At 36.0% G+C, this 21,921-nt stretch overlaps 2 protein-coding genes across 15 annotated transcripts in view; one reads left to right on the top strand and one right to left on the bottom strand.

Annotated features, from left to right (window-relative positions):
- Nucleotides 1–2,779: 2,779 nt before the first annotated feature.
- Nucleotides 2,780–13,492, bottom strand: LOC148755806 (uncharacterized). Of its 4 annotated transcripts, none has more exons than XR_016018715.1 (2): nt 13,058–13,192; nt 2,780–12,655 (listed from the first exon to the last, which is right to left on the bottom strand). XR_016018715.1 is itself a non-coding variant. In XM_088791481.1 (2 exons), exons 1-2 carry the CDS (start codon nt 13,490–13,492, stop codon nt 12,590–12,592), a joined length of 402 nt encoding a protein of 133 aa, XP_088647607.1. In that variant the 3' UTR covers nt 2,780–12,589. The 4 variants fall into 4 exon arrangements, 2 of the variants coding, with proteins under 2 accessions (XP_088647607.1, XP_088647608.1); XR_016018716.1 differs by having other exon boundaries at nt 2,780–12,652; XM_088791481.1 differs by having other exon boundaries at nt 13,157–13,492.
- GRIA4 (glutamate ionotropic receptor AMPA type subunit 4) overlaps nt 13,151–21,921 on the top strand; it is a 377,547-nt gene continuing 368,776 nt past the window's right edge. For 10 of the 11 annotated variants that reach the window (XR_012497413.2, XM_074335547.2, XM_074335541.2 and 7 more), the window contains exons 1-3: nt 13,469–13,610; nt 14,093–14,268; nt 15,446–15,604. Coding sequence is in view for 10 of the 11 variants with exons in the window: in XM_074335547.2 (XP_074191648.1) it covers nt 14,181–14,268; nt 15,446–15,604 (247 nt within the window). In the remaining variant the exon portion in view is untranslated. Of the gene's footprint in view, nt 13,268–13,468; nt 13,611–14,092; nt 14,269–15,445; nt 15,605–21,921 lie in introns of those variants that run through there. The other variant, XM_088791479.1, reaches the window with a different exon arrangement.

The raw sequence follows: 21,921 nt of genomic DNA, 5'->3' as shown, positions 1-21,921 counted from the left end.
GCTTACAAGTTTCCAGAAATTCTTTGGTCAGGAACTTCCAGATTAAAGTAGACTTGTCTCTGACTTTTCTGAGGGAGACTGGGATTAAATGGAGTCAAACTCTACTGTCTTATAGGCAGTGAGGATGTTGAAGATATTGAGTCTTCACTACTCATCTACAAGGTACTGAAGACAACCACAGAGGTGTTCTACCACATGGATGTCTACCTCAGCAGCCAGCTGCAGAAGCACACTATCCATTACAGAAGGGACCTGTGCAATTTCAGGAGGAATACCTCTCCCCAGAGCACATGGAGCTTGTCACTCAGTCCAAGGTCCTGCCAGCTGTGGCCCAGAGAACAAGGAAGTTGAGTGGGGATCCTGACAAGTGACTCTTCAGGTGGCCATTCCCAAATTTTGAGTTTACATATACTGAACACTTTTGTCCCTTTGCAGTTAATGCACCTCACTCTTGGCCGTGGAGTGGTTGCTCCAATAATGCATGGTGTTCTAGAAATCAAGGCTCACTATTTTGAAATACTTAACATGAAAAACTTTGAATATATCTAAAATTCATACACAGAGTTGCAAGAAAGTGCAATATAAAGTTGTCAAGAGAACTTAAATTATTTAATAACTTCAAATAGGGTAAAATTTTAAATTATTATTATACAAACAGCTCATATTTTTATCACCAACCTCTAAATGAAGTTTATCATAGATGATACTAACAAAAATGTAAAGAAATCACAACTAAAAAAATCGTAAAAAAATGCATTTAGTCATTCAAAGCATAAAACCTGATTAAGAAAATAATAATGCTCACAAGAAGCTCAATTTCTCCTTAAAAACTGAAAAATATTATATTGAAGTTTGATAGTAATTCATCACTATTTTTCTTACTACTCTGTAGTTAATTATTCTTATCATGATTATTTAATATATCGAACAGTTAATTAGCCTTTCCACCAAGCCCGTTATAGACATTTTCAAAACGCGGGAGGCCCTGTTTTGATGTCACAGAATCAATCATAGATGCACCACTAGCTTTGAAGGAGAGGCACCTCTCAAAAGTTACGTGAACAGAAACTGAAATGCCTGCAATAAAGTATGAAATAGAAGCACCTGGGTGCTATAGAAATGCAGACAACTGTGCAATTGCATTTAGCTAGGGAACTGGGAAAAGAGTAAGGATATAGGGAGGTAAGTTAAGGGAAAAGACAAATACAAAAGAGAAGAGAAAAAGCCTCCTTTAGGTAAAAAAAAAAGGTATACTTAAAGACATAGAAGGGAGCTTTGACTTTGTCCATTTCCACTGATTTTCATGCTCTCATTCTTATTTCCTCTCAACCCACTAAAACTGGTTTCTGTCACTCACCGATAAACTGTGACTGCTTTTGGAACTATATCAATGTTTTTCATTTCCAATGAACAATTTTTAGACTACATTTTATTTGGTCTCAGTAGCACATGGCACAGTTACTATTCTCTCTTTTTACTTGAAATCCATGACACCATTTTCTCCTGGCAGTCCTCTAAGACTGACTTGTCTTCATTTTCTGTGGGCTTCTTTTCTTTGCCCACTCTGTTTCTCCAGAGTCAGTCCTAGCTCCTCTTCTCTTCCCTCCATAATCCTCCTTTAGTTTTCTTGTCTCTTCTATGCTGTGAAATATCATTGTTCAGCTGACCTCTCCTAAATCTGTCTGATCCAGATCTTTCAGCTGAGCCTTGGATCCATTATACAGTATTCTATTGCCCAATGGACATTTCCATTATGCATCCTTTAAGGTAAGCAACAGGTCACAGATCTTTTCATTTTATAATTCCTATATTGTAACACATAATCGTCAACTCATTCACTCCATCTAGAAATCCAGAAGACATCTTTCCTTCTCTAGATCTCTAAATTCTATGCCCTCAGTTCAGCCTGTCCTGCGATCCTATCAATATAATCTCTGAAACCTGTCTGCTTCTTTGCACCACTTCTTTATCTAAAAAAGAGAAAAATACAGCTTATGAAGGGTTCATATATGAACTTACATTACAGTGTGAGAACACAGTCCATATGTTAGCTGGCTATATGTCCATCTATAGTACATGGGTTTTTTCATAGAAAATAGTGGGAGTTATATAATCTCAAAGGGTTAATGCCTTGAATCATTTCTTTGCTTTCAGCATTTTTGAGCAACTTGCACACTACCGGATACTTTCAAGGCGGTCAATTTCATAAAAACGAATTCTTTAAATCCTAGAAAATTTGCAGTTTTTTAATGGAAAATGACTGCCTATACAAACCTTTTATACAACACAGAGGTTTGTTATTTGTCTAAGGCAAATCACTTAAAAGAGTTGGAAAACTTAAAAAAATAAAATAAAATAAAAAAACAGCAGTGCTCCAAATCTGCTGACCTGTTAGGTAAATTGTTGTCAGTAAGACTTTATGCAGCAGATTTTTAAAATATATTTTTGTAGCAAGTATTTATATACAGTCAATTTGTCCCTTTAAAGTATAAATGTACATTTTAGAACTTGAGAAAATAACTACGTTTTGGGGAAAAAATTCACATTATAGAAATAACATTTTGAAAATGGATGCTTGACAGTATTTTCATCATGATATGGGTTTTTGCTGAGAAAAATGTGTATGGGTCTCCTATGAACCAATTCACACACTTGGAAAAATCTCAGGAATGTAATTCATGTCCATATATTTTAAACCTATTAAAAAAATAAGACTTTTTTGATTGGAGTATATTTTAATAAAAGGTTTTTAACACACAAACATTGAGTAATGAGTGGATTGAATTGAAAAAAATAAACGTGTTTAATGGATAAATAACACATGGTGATCTTGTTCCCATTTAGCTCTATAAGTCTTTATAGTGTATTTTCAACTTTGATAGCCATTAAAACCAGCACCAAAACAAAGTGAAATTACAACCAGATCTTCAAACATCTGAACTACAAAGTACTAAAGCAAAATTTCAAAATAAAGCACATTTACTCACACTGCTGTCACAAAAATATCATTTAAAAAATACAGTAATATAAAGCACGTAATGTTATTAGATTTTATTAACAGCTTATGAAAACAGTATTTTAGGAAAAACCAAAAGATTTAAATCATCAAAATAAAATACACTATTCTTTATGTCCTACTTTTTAATTTCCATATTTGCACAGTTCAATGTCCAAATCAAATATGTTATTTTTGTACAGTACATATTTCTACCCATAAAATCCCTATGAGGAATCTAGTTACAAATTTAATTTAGCTGTACCCGACTATTTCAGATAGTAAAGGAATAGTAGATATTATCAATCTATTTTCTAATAACAACACACAAGAATGTAACAAATTTGATGTAGTGTTAATGTGCAACAGATTAAGATTTACTACTTTAAAAAAATCTATATTCATTAATTATTGTAAAGATTTAAAGGCCACATAAGCCAGGACCATCACTACCACCATAACAACAAACTCTAATTTGAATGGTGTTCTTCAGGCAACATTGTTAAGGCAAATCCTTTTTTCCCTATAACTTGAAAATGACAGTTCTATGCTTATAAAAGCAATACAGACCAATTTTTTTAAGCTTTGAAAGTCCACAAAAAATGCAAAAAAATACATATTACTCATCCCACATTCCACAAATAACCACTAATAATGCTTTCTTTGAAACACGTCTGATTTTATATGCAAAATTGTATCACATATGATGTAATTGTATATATTTTCCTACTAAAACGATATTTTCTGTATTCTTCTAGAATAAAATAAAGACATTGAAATACTCAGTTTCAACAGTACATCTGGAGATGATAGTAATCAAACCTTTTCATAGTTTATCAATAATCTCTTTATGGGACTAAGAGGTATGCTTGGCAAACACACATTACACAAGATTGTTTTTGAACAGTCAAGAAAGCAGACAGGTTTGTGAGCAGAATCATCTTGCAAGTAAAATTGTTATGGCTCCATGTTATTTTTGTTAAAAATGCTATGCAAAATATATTCAGTCACAGCCAAGGATATTTTCAAGAGAAGGCAGTTGGATAGGGTGTGACTAAATACACACAACTCAATTCTCTTAGGTGCTAAAAAAAGGAAGGAGAAAAAGAAGAATCAGAAAACAGGCAAGAGAATGTTCAGTTTAGGACTTCAAATCAAACTGGGATGCATATGATTAATAATGGGGAAAAGGGTAACTAGTATAAATAATTATGAGTTGTTTGAAATAACAAATGGTTATATAATTAGAGTGTCTACCTTAATTTCCCTTTCTTTAGATTTTCTCCTTCCAAACCAAGCAAATATCTCTATTTGTTAAACTGAAAGAAATAAACGTTATCGATCTAACGTTGCTACCGTGACATTTATGTTAAATTACTCAGTCAATACTAACATTTCTACAAATACACAAATGTACTTAATTTTTCTTTCATTAATGGTTTACAAGTTTCAGTTTAAGTCAGAGCCAAGGCAAAATATCATTTTAGAAGGGTTCGATTATACAAGTAATTTCATCAATTCTGTCAAATACCTGTATATGAATCAAGTTAAGCAAAATGTCCTGTGACTTCATCATTTGAAGAATTATAATAGAATTTGTTAATAAATAAGGTAGGAGAGAAATGTGTAACCCAAAACCCCATTTGGTATCACTTGCTAATTTATTTACCAAGTATTTATCTAATGTTTACATGTGCCCGGTTATTCAGAGTCTTGCTTTATTCAAACTTCTGAGCTTTACTGTCTACTAATTGGCATCATTGCTCCTCATGCACACCCACCTCTTCCCTCTCTGTCTGGAACGTTCCTCTACTTTTTAACTAATGAAAACCTTCCAGTGTTTTATAACGAAGCTCAAATGTCACCTTTCTCATAATGGTTTCCTTGGCCATTCCTATCCTGGAATGGGTATTCAGATGAGGAGCTCGTACTAGGATGGGGTTGACCGATGATCACTGAAAGAGACAACATCAGGTTTCTATCACTGATGTAGGGTTTACAACATATTTCTTTGTGCTCACTTGAATATGTGTGATTATGTACATGTGTCTATGTTTGGAATCCTTTAATTGTGAGGAACAAACTCCATAATGGATAAAACACTTTTTCATTCCCTCGTGATACCATGATCCCTAGAAAAGGTTCTAAAAATACAGGGTGAATGAATGAGTGAATGAGGGATACTATCAAGTCCTACTTGGTGACCCCTTTCAATTACCATTGACTCTGGAGAGGAATGAGGACATAAAACAAGGAAAGTAATCTTTTTGGTGTAATGAGGATTCTGTGGTCCCAGAAGATAGATAATTTATCAGCATTAAAGTCACGCACAATGTCAATCAGTTTCATGGAGAGACCATGTGAGGTAGATAGATGACAAAAGATTAAGCAAGCAACTGCTATAGGGCAAGATTAGTGTGCTGATTTCACTCAAGGTTGACATATTAAAAGGTAAAGCAACGTGCTCCATGAGGCACTATTCCTATTGCTGGAAAGTGACTGCAGCAAAATATATGAAAATCAGAAAGTATCAGTTCACTTGGGGAAAAATGTACACACATTGAAAAAGAAAACTAGGCCCTGCCAAGAAATGATTTAGCTAATAAATACATAAATAAATTTATTAAATTGTTGATGTTATTCTGGATAATGCACTAGATTCCTACACGACAGAATGCCATAAATAATGTCATCTATTTATATTAATGTCTATGGAATTCAATGTTTTCCTGGCACACAGATAATTAATAATAATAGACATGGATTTTCAATAATCACCAATGGCTGAGAACAAACATATGGAATAAAAAATTTAATTGTTTTTGGAAAACAAGTTCAGGTTGATATCATAAGTAAACGTATTCTACTTGGTTGTGGGATAGCCAGGTTTCTCACTGTTGGTGAGAAATTATGACTTAATCTCATATTATATAAAGGAGATCAATGAGGCTTCTATCTGTATTTTTCTATCTGTATCATTATGATATCATAGATTTAACATCGATGTTTTCTAATATATTGCAGGTATTATTCCTTTTGATACCTAAGCAAGGTAAGCAAGAAAGGAGGCTAGAATGAACTCTGTAGTGCTGGATTTGAGTTGGAGTTATGAGTACGAACTCATGTTTAGCCAAATACATATGCAAATGGTAGTAACAACCCAGTTACAATGAGCACACATGGCCATCATCCAGATTTTGCTTTTTAAATATCATTCTCCAATAAAAGGAAACGGGACTTAAGTGTCACACTAAACCTAATACAAGTAGTTTAAAAGATGATTCTGGGCCTTACTTCATGACTCACTTCCAAGGAGGAGAATAGAAAATGGAAAAATAGTAACCTTTCGGTACAAAAACTTCACAAACACACTTTTAACCAATAGAGGGAGGTTATCACGAGCAATTTCAATGGAAACAGCATGGATCCCCTGAATTGATGTAACAAGGACAGTGAACTTCTGTGATATTCTTACCAAAAATTAATAACCCCAGTCTAATCATGAAAAAAGCACCAGGCAAATTCAAATTGGGGGACATTCTACAAAACATCTGACCAGTACTCATCAAACTGTCAAGCTCACGAAAACACAGCTAGTGAAACTGTGGCAGAATAGAAGAGACCAAGGAGGTATGACAATTAAATGCAAGGAAGTATCCTGACTTGGATCCTGGAACAGAAAAATAATGAAAAATAATGAAAAAAACTGGTAAAATGCAAATAAAGTCTGGAGTTAATAGTTACATGCTCATGGTGGTGTCTTAGTTTGACAAATGTACTAGAATAATGTAAGATGACAACATTAAGGGAAACTGGAGCAAGGTGAGAGTATAAGGAAACACTCTGTAATATCTTTGAAACTTCAACAAATCAAAAAATATTCCAAAATGAATTATACTTTTAAAAAAAACGATGAGTTGGTGTCTTAACATATAAAGGAGACCAGTGAGGCTTCTGTCTTTTTAAGATTATCATTATGATGTCATGATTTAACAGTGATGTGTCATAATAAATTACTGGCATTATTTCTTTTGATATCTAAATTTTCCCATCTTCAGTCAATGTGAACATCAGTTGGCTCCCGAAAACTTTTGACATGATCTTAGTATTTATAATAGCTTCCTTGCTTTCTGTTATTACCAAAAAGTTTCCAGGGGCACCTTGTACAATTCCTTCCTTAGACTTCGAATGAGTCATTTTTTCAAGGAGCTCTGATGTCTTTCAGTAGAAAATGATATTAGATCCTATAAACTGTATACATGTGTTGCTGGTTTTTAAGAGATTTTTCATTATTTCTAAGTCTTTAATGTGTAGAACTAAGAAATACATATTTTATGGAATATATAAAATTAAGCATTAATTCCTACTGAAACTTCCAATTCAAATTCAGAATAAACAGGCCTTTTACTTATCTTTTTTGATCTGAAATATGCATCACCTTTCTCCAATGCTTTTTCCAACAAAATCAGCATAATAATTCATTTGCTTTACACAACGATGTATGTACAACATTCTCATAATAGCAATGTCAATACTAGCATCAACAATGTGATTAGTGAAAGCAGTGAAAGATGGTTTTTGCAATTATTTTTGTCTTTAGGAGATATACCACTTGGGAGGATAAGCCAGAATTATCTGTTATAAAATAAATTAAATAATGCAACTCTGAATACCTATGGAAGGTTTATTTGCTTCTCTCTTTCCACTCTTGATTTTCTGTTCCCAGAGCAAACACTCCTTTCAGATAAATGCAAGTGTGACACACACTTGTCTCTATCTTGGTTTTTCTCGCATAATATATCCTTGAGATCACTTTGTCATGGTATACAGAGGCACCCCTCTTTCCTTAAATAACTGTAAAGCACCCCATTGTATAGATGTAGGATAGCTTAGTAAGATAGCCTCCTCTCGGTGGACATTTTGGGTTGTTTTTCATTTTGCTGTTATAAATAGTACTGTAATAAATAGCTTTTTGCATGCATGTTTTATGATTCTGCTAGTGTATATTCAGGATAGAGACCTACAAGGATGATTTCAGGGTCAAATGGTAAATTTTATTATTATTGTTTGTTCACACAATCATTTTCACCTAGACTATTTCTTCAGCTTCCAAATTTCTCTCCCAACCTCTAGCCTCATTATATAGCATTTGCTACACATATGCCAAAATTTTGGATCTAAAATACAAATCTGATCATTTTACCCCTTTGCTTATAGCCTTTCGTGATTTCGCTATCTCTATGAAATGAAGACAAAACTATTTGGTGCGACAGTTCATAACCATCCCTTGCCTTGCTTTCTAGCATCGCTTCCAGCAGGTTAGTTATACAAAACTTTTAGAAGTTTCCAGAAAGACATACACCCTCTCATGTCTTACTATTATACGCGTATTTTGCTTTACCTGAATATCTCTATACATCCATAAAAATTTAGTTCAAATAATCTGTCGCTGTGAGTTCTTCCTGAATTTTATCAAAATCAGAACTGAACTTCCTATTTTGCTCATATGCCTCTGTGCCTCCCTCTATTGGAGTCTTGATCACATTTCTGGGTAGCTTTTTATGAAAAAGAATTGTCTATGATGTGCCAGAACTGTGCTGAATGTTTATATATTCCAACGGAAGAGAAAGGTAAAGTAACATATCCAGGGTAATGGAGCCAGAAAGCTAAGGGCCTATATAATCTGGACCACACTGTTATTACTCTAAAAGCTTGAGGCCTTTCAAGTAGAGCACACTATTTTTGTAAATGTTGTTCATTCTTCCAGTTTACTTTTCAGCTTTCAGACCCCTCATTGTACCTTAAGCTTGTTAACTCAGTGGATTTTAATAAAGACAGCAGGGTCTCTGAAATTGAACAGACCAGGAGTGTTATCCCTAGGGCTTGGCTTTAACATTTACTAATGATATAATTTTGAGAAAGAATGCTAACCTTTAGATGGGTTTCTTAACCGATATAATAATACATATCTTTTCTGCAGATCAAGTGATATGGGTAAGACCTTAGCACAATTCCTGGCACGTTAGTGAGGGTTCATAAACATCAGATATCTAATAATAGTAGGGATTTTGCTTTGTTCACCTTTATATCTCAAGCACTTAGTAAAGACACATAGTAGGTGCTCAGTATGAGTATAGAACTATCTGTGTGTGAATATTTTGATGAAAAGCCTATTCCCCAGCGAACTTGCTCTTCTCCTAAGTTCCTTTTTCACAATTGAAAAGATCACCAAACTTCTCATTACCACAGCTTCTATTTAGAACATTCAGATCTCAAAATTAGAGATACCTCTGACCCTAAATAAATATCCCTATGACCCCCAACCAGTTGGTGAGTGTCGTGCGCGAGACCCTGCTCGCTGCGCCATCTTTCAGGCGGGGCGGCCTGCGGGGGTCTCTGCTCCCGCTCCCCACACAAGAACGCAGGACATGGTGAGGCCGAAAAAGAACACCCACGGAGCCATAGGTAGGGGAGTCATACCACTATGGTCTCACTGGAGGCTGGGCCCACCGGACGCGTGACCTGCGGTCTGCCTTTCCGCCAACCGACCAACCGACGACTCTCCTCCACTCTCTCGACTCTGTTCCTCTCTCTCTCGGCCCTCCTCTTCCGCTCTCTTCGGCTCTGCTCGGCTCTGCTCGGCTCCTCGGCAATCCTCGGCAATCCTCTGTAGTCGCAGCAGTTATACCAGCGGCCAATCGGCTAACCGGCCACAGCCGACGGCCAATCAGCCACAGCCGACGGCCATTCACCACCCGAGCCAGCACCCTTCCACGTGAGGCCGAGAGCCTGTAAACTACTTTCTGGGGCTCTGTCCCCACAGTGAGTATGACCTGTCATTTTTGCCTCCGCAATGACCCTCCTATCTCCCTCATCCTGTTTCTTTTCTGTGTCCTATTGCAGTCCAGTCCCATATCACCTGATTTTCTGAAAGGTCAGTCTATAAACTAGTCTTGGTTCCTGCCTTTTCTGATCTACATTGCCAAATCATCCTGTAACCCCCCACTATGAAAAAATGTTCCTTTTCTAAAAGCATCATATCTAATTATACTATTCCCCCCCACGATATATATATCTCCACCAAAAACAACTGTATACACATTTTAAGGACAACTGTATTAAAATTATAATCCTCAATATATACCAATAACAAAAGATGAATACAAGTCACGTTTGACTTCTGCAATTACAAGAGGTGCTCAAAGTGGTTACCATCAGCGTCCAGACACTTCTGATTATGGCAAACTACTGCTTGAGCAACGTTGACCAACATGTCCACTTGAATGCATTTTTTGGCACCCCCAGTATATATATCAGACAGCTCCCCACAAAATAAGGTTCAATATCCTAGCACTTCATTCAGTATCCTCCATAAATGGTCCAACCTGACTTTCTGTTCTTATCATTCCCTACGCTCTCAATCTGACACCCTAAAACAGTTCAGCATCATGTGCTTTACACCTTAGGCCCTTGGAAACCAGTTTTCTACCTAGAAAGATATATTTATCTATCTATACCTATTTTTTCTCATTAAAATAATCTAGACAAAGTCTTCTCTGATGCACTCCATGTGCTGTTTCTCTGTTCCTTGACAGTGATTCACTGATTCTATGTGATCACATTCTGCTACACTATACAAGAGTTTTCAGTACGAGGTTGTGGCATGTTCCTCGGTGGAATCCACGCAGCATCGGAGCCTTCCCCATAGCAAACTGACAAACGCAGGCTGAATTGACTTCACATGATCAGAGATTTTGAGAGTTGTAATGAATCTTAGAAATCTTCTGGTGTGTGATACTTCATTTAATATATTAGTAATTTGCAGTTCAGAAAATTGTGAAAATACTTACTTAGAATAACACAAAAGCAATAAAATCAAATATATATATGTCTTTGGTTTTCTCAGTTAGAAATAACCCTTTGAATTTTCTATACTGATGTATCAAGATCTTTTACCTCTGCCTTTTCAAATGCTGCAAAAAGAGGCTCAAGTAAGTGTTTTCTATATGTAAATTCACACTTGGGATAATAGGAGGTATATCACAAGTCATATTTATAAAATGGCTCTGAGGACCAGACATTCTGGATTGAAAGTGCAGGCAGTGGCTCAACCATTACTAGCGATATTTTTATTCTTCACTGTTTTGTCTTCAGCATTGTTGAATATCATTTCCGTTATTTATGAATACATATAATCTGCCCCAGCCTCTACTTGCCTTCCTTGCAAACCAACTCCAAAACTCTTTCCCTTTTGGCACATCTTAAAGACAGGTATGACATGAGGAGGTACCTATATCTTTATCTACACAGATAGAGATAGAGATATCATACACAGAAAGATAATTTAGATAAATAAAGTAGAATGGAGGTTTTAAATAACTGCAAAAATAGAAATAAACAGATTACTATTATGGAAAAATACAGCTGTGTCATCTGTGGTCATATTAGCCAAGGTGTCATCATGGTGATTACATGAAAAATAAAACATGTATTTATATCAGTGCTGGCATTACATCTTGTTAAAGCTCAAAACTTTCTATTTGGAGGAGAATAAAAGGTAATAATTTCCTCTTGCATCAGGCAAAGCTTCACTAGTTGCCCAACTAGGTGATGAGTTTAAAGATTTTATGAGTTTTGAAATTTTAATTTAACTTAAATTCAACTGAATTTTATTATCTTCTTATAAGAAACAGAATATTATTTACAGCCTTAGTTTTTACACTGACAGAAAAGACAAAAAGAAAACATTTCAAGTCCCACTTGACTTGCAAGACTAAACCCTTATAAACTGAAATGACATATGCGTGATTTGTGTAATCCAATTACTCACAATTAGTGTTTTTTTGCTGTTTTCTTTTTTTCCCCCATAACAATCTGTGGTGAAATGTAACAGGAAAGTGGATAAATAATTTTTAAAAAAAGATGTGATTTTAAGAGCTAAATTCAGAACTTGGAAAAACATCGAAGAAAAGCACTCTGAAGTGTAAGTGGGGAATATTAAATGTTATCTACAAATTACAAATATAGGTAATTGGTGATATCTAATAAAAAGAGACTTGACAGAATAAAAGTAGTACACATTTCAAATAGTTTTTATCAGGTCTGGCCCTTGTAAGAATTCCCCATACATTGGTCAATTCTCCTCTTTTCCCAAATGTTACATGAGATAAACAAGTCACTAGCTGTATCCTTTTGTGAAACGTAATGGGAGACACTACTTTAGGTTTCTTAACTTTTAAGGAGAATCTCTTCCTCTAATGGTTTCTCAGAAGCTTATCTGAAAAATGCCACCAAACTTTCCAGGTTCTATAATGACATGATCCAACTAACAGCACCCAAAGAAGTATAAAGATTTCAAACGCTTTTCCTCTCACAATTGAATGGAATTAGGGGATTTTTGCTACTGTCTAGAGCAGTAGACCTCAAACCATACAGAGGAACAGAAACCTGCCACTCATTGCTGTCCACTCTGGTTTCGGACTTCATCCAACACAGTTAGGTGAAGTCTTAAAGGTGACTCTTTAGGAAGTGACACCAAGCTCCAAAACGTTCTGGGATAATTAATATTCTTCTACCCAGTCAAAATTATTGACATCATTCATGCGATGCTGAAGTTTTCCAGGAGGGACACGGAGTGGAGTGAGTCTTCCAGAGCTCCTGCTGAAAAAAAGATATGCATGAAAAATACCCTAATTGTTTTCAGACCCTATGCCCACTGTCCCAAGCACCGTCCTTCCCATCCTCCTTCCTCAGCCCTTGAACTATGTCCCTTCTATTACTGAAGTGGGCCACAGTATACAGGGAAAAGTGTCCTCTTGAATAGAGACTAGTAAGCAATGAGTCTTCAATTACCTTTCCTACTTTACAATTCACACAGTTCTCATTACTAGTTCTGCTTCATGCCTTTCAAAGAATGTATTACAGGCACCATTCACTTTTCATTTCTCAGGTTCTTCCCCATCTTGTTCACTACCCTGAACTTTGCTATTTAAATTAACTTTTTCTTCCTTCCTCTCTTCGCTAGGATGTTTCGGCTTCTCTGCTTCTGTTCCCCAGCCTTACCTCCTCCAATTCTTTCCTCCTAGGTCCCAGCCTCTTAGACCTGCCTCGGGATGCCCTTTACGGCCTTTTCTCTTCCTCTCCCTCCCTGAGCCCCTTCACCTCAGGCGTTCCTGTCTCGGGCTCTCCAGATTCCCGGGCTGTTTGCTGATGAGAAATCTTTGCTGCAGCGAGGACCGGAGTCCCCCGCGCGCAGCCCAGTGGCAGAAGAGGGTGAGGCTGAGGCTGAGAGAAAAGCGACGGCTGCAGGGAAGGGAGGCAGCCGGTCCTCCCCGCGGGCCTGCAAGAATGCGGCAGGGGGCCGGGGGCCTGGGGAGGCACTAACTCCCTGAGCCCCAGATCCGGGGTGCAGGCCTGGCTCGCGGGCCAATTTCCTGCCAAGTGCAGCCGAGAAGCAGAGGCGCCTGGAAAGCAGCGAAGGGCGTTGGGGGTGCCCATCCCCAGAGTAGGTCCCTCGCGAAGGGAGGAAGAGAGGAGGGAGTCAGTGCGTGGTGAAGAGAAGGAAAAACCTGTTTCCCGACTGGCTCAGGAGCGTCGGGGAGACTGGGGCGCTTCGGTGAGCACCCGAGGGGTGAAGCCCGCCAAGCGGTGGGCGAGGGGCGCGCGGAGGGAGTGCGGGGCGCTCCGGCAGGGGACGCGGAAAGCGCAGTAGTGCTCCGGTCTGCTGCAGGCTCCAGGGGGACGTGAGGCTGTGAGAGCCGCGGAGCGCGTGCGGCGGCCGCGGCGCCAGTGTTTGTGTGTATGTGAGAAAGAGAGGGGCGAGCGCGAGTGCAAGTGAGGCAAAGAGAGAGCGCATGTCTCATCCCTGCGAGCAGCCACTAGACGCTCCACCACCATCTTTTGCATGTGCAACATTTGCAGTCGGACAGAAAACCTCTCCCAGGGCTATGGAGACTGCGGGAAAAATCTGGCAGCTCGCGATGGAATGCTAAAGGGAAAAAGAGTCAGAATCAGAAACCACTCAAACCTCTCTCATTTTTTTTTTCTTTTTCTTTTTTTTTCTTTTTTTTTTTTTTTTTTGGTTGTTTTTAATTTTAGCGCCATCGTCTTCAATGCCTCTCTGAACCGCGTTTAGGAAGAGTGCGAGAGAAAGAGAGAGCGCGCGCCGAGGAGAGGAGAAAAGAAGATGAGGATTATTTGCAAACAGATTGTCTTGTTATTTTCTGGATTTTGGGGACTCGCCATGGGAGCCTTTCCAAGCAGCGTGCAAATAGGTAAGCTCTGCTGTAGTGGGGTGTGCATGTGGGTGGCTCTAGCAGATATCCGAAAGTGAGTTAAATGAGTTGCTGATAAGCAATTCAGGGAAACCTTCGGCGCTTCTCTTCCCCTCTGCTTATCTCTACCTTTCTCCCCTTCACAAAAAGACTTCCTCTTTGGTGCAGGTTCAATCGGAATATACACAGAATTGCCCACGTTCGGTCCTCAGCCCATACCCCTTATTTCCACCTTTGGCCCAAGTCGCTTAAGTAGGTTTGGAATAAGTTGGAAAAAAGCTCCATGGGGTTTTATTACATTTTATGTGATACTTTTTTTTATTCTTTTCTCTAGAGCATGAAGGGATGTCGAGTTTGTTTTTTTTTAAAAGAAATACACTTCTTCCGATGCTGGACGCGGCATCTTTCTATTACAGAAAGACACTGTTTGGGCAAAAAAAAGCGTTTCCACCTTCACCCCTTACCTTTACTTGCTAGCGGTTAACCCATTCCAAAGTTAGATCCCTTTCCTGGAACCTTCTCTTGTTTTATTTTGTTTTCCTCTTGAATCTTTTGCCCTTATTCCTCCATCTCCACTCTATTTCCAAGGAACTATCCATCTTTGGCTTTTCTTGCTATTCTCTCCTGTCTTAATGGGACGCAGCTATTGAATTTCTTCCAGCTAAGCCCAGCCTCAACACTGCATCATTTCTCGTGGACTGTGCACAAAACGGAGCTAATTAGGCTGAGTCCACCAGCTGCAGAAAAACAAAGTTCACGTCTCCTGATTTCCCTCTTCTCAGCGTGTCAACACATCCTTTCATTTCTGCATTTTAATGCAAATCCTCTTTTCTATTCATCTGCATGCGTCTTCCAGAGAAATGCCCAGAGCTGGTTGATGTAGCAGTGTGCTGGGAATCATGGGGAGGGCAGAGAGAGAAAAAGGAAAACACACTAAATGGCCTCAGAGGTCATTGTGATCATGACAAATTGGGACAGGAAAAAGCTGAGCTGTCCTAAAGACTAAAATACTAAGTGTGCCCCTTAGGGACAAAGGCCAGTCTCCCAAGATGTGGCAGGGATGGTAGCTCCTTAATTGTACATGCTGGGGAATGGCAGTGGATTTGACAGTGCTTGAGGATGGAATAAAATTTACAAGAGGAAACATTGAATGTGCTTTTCTTGTTATTTTTAATAGGTGGTCTCTTCATCCGAAACACAGATCAGGAATACACTGCTTTTCGATTAGCAATTTTTCTTCATAACACCAGCCCCAATGCGTCGGAAGCTCCTTTTAATTTGGTACCTCATGTGGACAACATTGAGACAGCCAACAGTTTTGCTGTAACAAATGCTTGTAAGTAAAACATACCTTGTGGTTAAATTAGAAGAGAATTAACATGAAGCAATAAAGTGCCTTTCCTCTTTATTATTATTATTTAATTTCTTTTTAGAAAGAAATTTAAGATTCCCACATATGTCTGGTTCTATAGCAAATCAGAGTTAAAAACAAGATTTAGTCTCTGAGATATTCAGCTAGTCGTTGGTTCTCTCTCTCTCTCTCTCTCCCTCTCTCTCTCTCTCTCTCTCTCTCTCTCTCTCCTTCCCTTGCCCCTTCCTTCCTTCCTTCCTTCCTTCCTTCCTTCCTTCCTTCCTTCCTTCCTTCCTTCCTTCCTTCCTTCCTTCCTTTTTTCATTTCTTGCCTGGATGATTCAACTTAATTTCTCCTTTAACATTTCAGTGTTATTGCTATTACCTGAATGTCAAATCAGTGAAAATTGTACTCCGTCTAGTTTCGCTTCTGTTCCTTTGGTTTTTCTTATTTGCTTTTCGCTTGAGTAAGCATATGTCTTGTTTTTAAAGAAGACACATGCTCTCTTACTCTGATGAAGGCAATGGAAGGTTTGCTAACAGTGAGAAAGAGAGGGGAGCGGCGGTGTGGAGGATATATGTTCTATTCGGTTGGCTGAGGCTGCAGATGGTCTGGTGATGTCACTTGAGGCTGCCCTACTCTTATATTCTGGGTTGTAAATGTCTCTTACTATCACGTAATGCATATATCCTGTGGATATAACTCCGTGAATCCTTACCTTGGTGCCAACTCATGTTAGTCTTCAATCCACCTGAATTCACAAACCAACCCAGCTGGATCTATTATACCACACAATGAAACTTAATGGGTGACCTCACCTAATTCTATAATGAGACTGTTATACAGTGTTCCCCACCAAAATACTGTATAACAATGTAAAAAAATATAATCAACTGTAGATTAATTTACAACTCTCAAGAATATGATCAGTGAATATAGAATTTATATTGCATTTTAAACTTTTGAAGGAAATATGTGTTTCAAATATATCCTCAGGTTTACATGCTAATTTACTACTGCTCAAAATTTATGTGTTAAGATAATGGTTATAGAATACATAAGACATTTAGGAACAGTTTCTATATAAAATTTTGCACAACAGTAGTAAAATGTTGAATCTAAATTGTACAGTATTTTTATTATATGAAGTTCAATATATTTTAATTTTGGAGCTCTCAGTATAAGAAAGTGTACTGAACAAATAGGTGAAATTGAAAACAGTTTTTAAATATTTGGAGGATAACTGTTTCATTAATTTAATTATTTTAATTCACATTTATGTGCTCTTGATTCATCTAACTGAAAATATGATAAATTTTCTTTAATTTTTGGTATCAAACTGTATTTTAGAATTTGCTTTCATAAGGAGGTCAAAGCATTTGACATTTATATAAACTGACACAATTGTATTGTTTTGCAGCAATACTACATTTCCTATGAACACTACTTAATTAAAAATCATTTGGTATTTAGTGATAAAATCAATATCACATTATAAGAGAAGGGAGTTATTTTTAAGCAGAAAGTCATATAATGAATATAAATGCATAGAACTTGGTTTGTGGAGAGTCATTTTTGCAAATTTCCTGTTATTAGTTTTGTGTTTCAAGTTCTGAAAGGGATGTCAACATTTAAAATAGTTCTAGTATAAAATATTCTTCTTAGTACATAAATATTATCTGTTGATTTAAATATTTTTCTCTTGTCTCTCTTGAGATTCTATGAACAAAAAAAATTACTAACTTTAAAAATAATTCATGATCCAAACATATGTGAATAACTTTGTCAACATTTAAATTAGTATTTAAAATTTTTATTAAATTTTGAAAAACTTTCTTAAAAGTGGCAGATATATTAATTTTATTTTGTTTATTTTATTCTTAAGTGTCCCAAAGTTTGTATTATGACTTCCAGCTTTACAAACTGTAAAGTTCTGATCCTTTCTTCCTCCATATCATTTGTTAGTCTCATTCAGCATAATTTTAACTAGTATTATCTTGTTTATGTAATGAAAATATTATATAAAATAAAATATTACTAGTAAAACATCTGTAAACATGAGAAATTGATAAGAAACTACACATAGAATGAAAAAGTAGGAAAAGATACAGAATATAAATAATATACTATTCTTTATCATTTAGGATTGAGAAAATTGAAGCTAAGTAAACTTAAAGTAAGTTTGTTTATTTTGAATCCAAGTGTAACACAATGTTAGTGATATCACATTTTTCTATAATCATATTAATTGATTTTGTGTGCATACTTATATTTTTTTTTAAAAAAAAACATAAATTATAAATAAAGAAAAACATTTTCTAATAAAGAAAAGGAAATGTTTTTTGGCAAATGAGTATGCTTAGCGTCCTTAAGGCAAACCTAAGCTGAATTTGGGAAAAAAATCAATTATCAGAGGGCATGGGTCAGGTGACTGGTGTTTGTTGAATGAACTGACTGAGAGCATAATACAGGAGTGATTTTCCAGTCTAATTAATGGTGAAACGTAAGCAGTAAGTATGAAGCAACCTCATAAATCAAGATCTATGCCTTTGGGTACAAAATGATAAAAATAGTATTCTGAGGAATTAACCTGGAAATTATTCCTGAGAATGATACAGATGGGATTTTTAAATTTTTCATGTTGGATTAAATATAAAGATATAATATGCGACTGGCTAGAATTGTAATTTTCCTGCAGTGGATCCTTGTAGAACTGCAGGATCTAGTCTGTGAATAAGGGCCATTAAAAAGGATATATTTATTTTGTGGAATGTACAATCGCAGACAAAAAAACAAATTAAAGAATAAAGATTATTGGTCATCTGTTGGACAGGTATAATTTAGTGCTGGTTTTCTGTCCCAAAATTAATTTAGTACTCTAAGAATACTTTGAGCCATCTAAACATTTGTGTATAGAGTTTACATACTACTTAAGTCTAAATCTGATTAACTGGAACTTACCACTTTTGGTATAAAGCCGGTTTCTGAGGGAGGAAAAGTAATTTTAATTTATAGTGTTACTTTATTTTTAGCAATATTTGTGTAAGGTTAAATTAAAATACTATTTCCTTTTTTAACTATTCAATTATTAGAAAGTCACATTTTGCTTAATGTGAAACTGAAATTACAGGAAATACAGATAATACAAAATTATGACCTATTTCAATAACAAAAAATAGGTATAATGACTAGAGCAAGTACTAAAATTTCAAAATGTAATTAAAGGTATACATTTCCTTTGTTGTGATCTATCCAAAGTATGGGTTATAGCAAAATGGATATTTTAAAAGTAAATTCTATATGGTCAATATTCTTTGATAAAATATACAATTGACCCAAAACAGCTATCTTTGCAAACAAACATGCTAGTTCATTGGATATGTCCTTCATAAAACATTTGAGACAACCTGAAAGCAGGCTGTTTTTAGATATTTTTTCCAACAGTTAATGAATAGTGATTTTTTTTTGGAAGATGATGTATATTAAATTTGATCAGAAGTAAAATCCAAAATACTTACGTAGTCTATCACCAAGTTTTTTCAAAGATAAAAATATTTGAGACATAGAAGTTATTACTTTATAACAGTTACATTAGAAATCTGTAAAGGAATCAGTTCTTTAATAAGGTAGTCCCTTTATAATCTAATCCACAAATATTCAGTTCCTGAAATGACTTTTAAATTTCAGGTGAACAATAGGAACTACATAATAAATCAGACCAAGCACTCACGTATTGTCACTTTGGTGAAATAATAAAAGAATTTTATGGAATATTTCCAATCTTTTTAACTTGGATAAGAAGAACCAATAGGTTAATATATTTTTTAATGATCTGTTTATCTTAATCTCCTTTTCTGTCTAAAATCATTTGATGTAATGGCTTAAAAGATATTTTAAAAGATGATAGATTGGAAAGTTTTAACAATCACAAATAGACTGGATATTATATACCCTGATAATGAAAAGGAAAAAGAAAAAGCTATTCTTTTTTAACTTATATATTAGTTCTGTTTGTGGGCAGTTCACTTATCAACTCTGAATATTCAAGATAAGTGCTGTTTGTAAAAGTAGGTAGGTTGTAAAATATACTTGTTTAGTTAATTGAAATACATTGAAAATGAGACACTATATCCAGTATGCTCTGCAGGCATTCCCACTTGTATAGTAGGTACTTAATAAAAACTCATTTAATGTAAGGGTACTAAATACTAATATAATCTTTTGGCTTTAATGCAACAATGTTTAAATATTGTACATATTCCCTTTCAGAGACTTGAAGCCTTGAAGACATACTAAGAGTTTACATGTCTGATATAATAATCTTAAACATGCTAAAAATAAAATTCTGATGGTTTCATCTGCAAAGTTGTTAGTGGAGATATGTTAGAATTAAATACTGTTCAGCTTTTCGTTATTTTTAGGAAAATGAGTGATACGACTCTACTGTGACTCTCATTCATTTCCTTATTTTGAATTGACAGCAAGATTCTACGTTGATTTGAAATAATTTGTTAATTTTATAATATTCTTTCTCTCTTCCTGTTAATTTTCCATCGTGAGATTAATGACAAAGATGAGTCATATTCCTATGGTTTATCCCATTCCAAAATGATATCATGATGTATAATTTGCATCGATGTGTTTCAGAATTATCACAGGATTAAGATTTCATAAAACTATTAGAAAAACTCCTTAAACTTGTTTTAGTCAGGATTTTTCTAAGTGATATTAATTTGCCAAAGAGGAAAACTTTTACTCTGGTACAGGGAAATGTGTATATATTTTATATACAGAATTTTATTCTTCAGGAATTTACATGAAGAATAAATACAATACATTCACATTTTACAACAACATATCATTTTTAAATGCTTTGTTATACATGATGTTATTTAACCTCAAACTAGTCTTAGAGTGAGACAGTCTGAGAAGATAGTCATTATTTTGTATTTAAGGAGCCCAAGACCATATGGCTAAAAAGCTGCAAACTCGGAGAATGAACCCAGGTCTTCTAACTGCTACGCTAGTACTTTTACCAGTAAGCTACAGGGTATGAAAAATACATCTATGTTGCTATTACTTGAATTAAGGGAAAAAAGTGGGTTGTCATTTATCTTTTTTTCTAATTTAATTGTAACATTTTAAAGAAAATAGAACAAGACATTTCTGGGCAACTTATTCATTAATCATACGACAATGAGTGATATAGCCAGGACTGAAGTCATATTACATAATGTATTCATCCATTCATTCGCTGGATTAGATAATGAATGTATCCATTTAATCATTAAATATATTTATGATGGGCCACTACATTTAAGACTCTATGCTAGAAAGGAGGATTCAAAAACTTATAAGAATAGTTGCTGCCTTCAGGAGCTGATAGTCCAGTGGGAAAGATAGACAAGCAATTATTACAAATACAGTAAGATAAAGTACTACGACAGAGAAAAAGTGCTATGACAGAGATAAACATGGAAAGGAAAATAACATCAAACTTGGCATGGCATCCTAGGGGAGATTTCACCCGATCTGGGCGTTAAGGCTCTAGTTGAGTAATTTGAAAAAGAGGGTAGAAGGAAGGCATGCCTGATCAAAGGAGCCACACATGACAAGGCACCAAGATGGGAGAGCTAAGATTGAACCACTGGAAAAGATGTGGTCTAGCTGTAGTATTGAATGTGAGGAGAAAGACAGGTGTGTTAAGGGGTGAGGATTTGTAGATGCATGGAGGATCTGCTAGAAGGAGACTGTTCTGAATAAAAAGGGGGCCCCATAAATGACTTAAACACAACAGTAATGTGATCAGATTTATATTATACAAAGAACAGGCTGGTTGCAAAAGGGAGAATGAATCAGCAGGGGACAACACAGGAAGAAAAGACCAATTAGTGGAGTCTTGAAGTAATACAATTTTAGATGATAGACACTTAAATAAAAGTAGAAGCACTGAAAAGAGAGAATAGCCCGTAGATTCAAGAATACAGAACTGTTGACAGCACTTAGTGATGGATTAGATGCCTGTGTGGGAGGATGGAAAAGAAGTATGGTAAGGACAAAAGATGATTTCTTTGATTGCTGGCCTAGACAAATGAGTCGATAGTGACACCATTGACTAAAAACAGACACCAGAAGAAGGGGCACATTTGAGCAGGGAAGGTGACTTTAGTGTGGATGTACTGATTTTGAGTTAAAGTTTAAGAGATATCCCAATGGAGACATGCAATAGAGAGTTGGACGCGTATCTGGAGTTTAAGCTCGGTTTGAACTGAAGACAGACATTTGGTGGTGGTTGCAGCCAT

This window comes from Rhinolophus sinicus, chromosome 14 (genome assembly GCF_057876585.1).
Source record: "Rhinolophus sinicus isolate RSI-liver-muscle chromosome 14, RSI-T2T, whole genome shotgun sequence".
Lineage (NCBI taxonomy): Eukaryota > Metazoa > Chordata > Mammalia > Chiroptera > Rhinolophidae > Rhinolophus > Rhinolophus sinicus.
The sequence above is the reverse complement of the archived record's forward strand: the minus strand, read 5'-3'. Positions and strand labels throughout refer to the sequence as shown.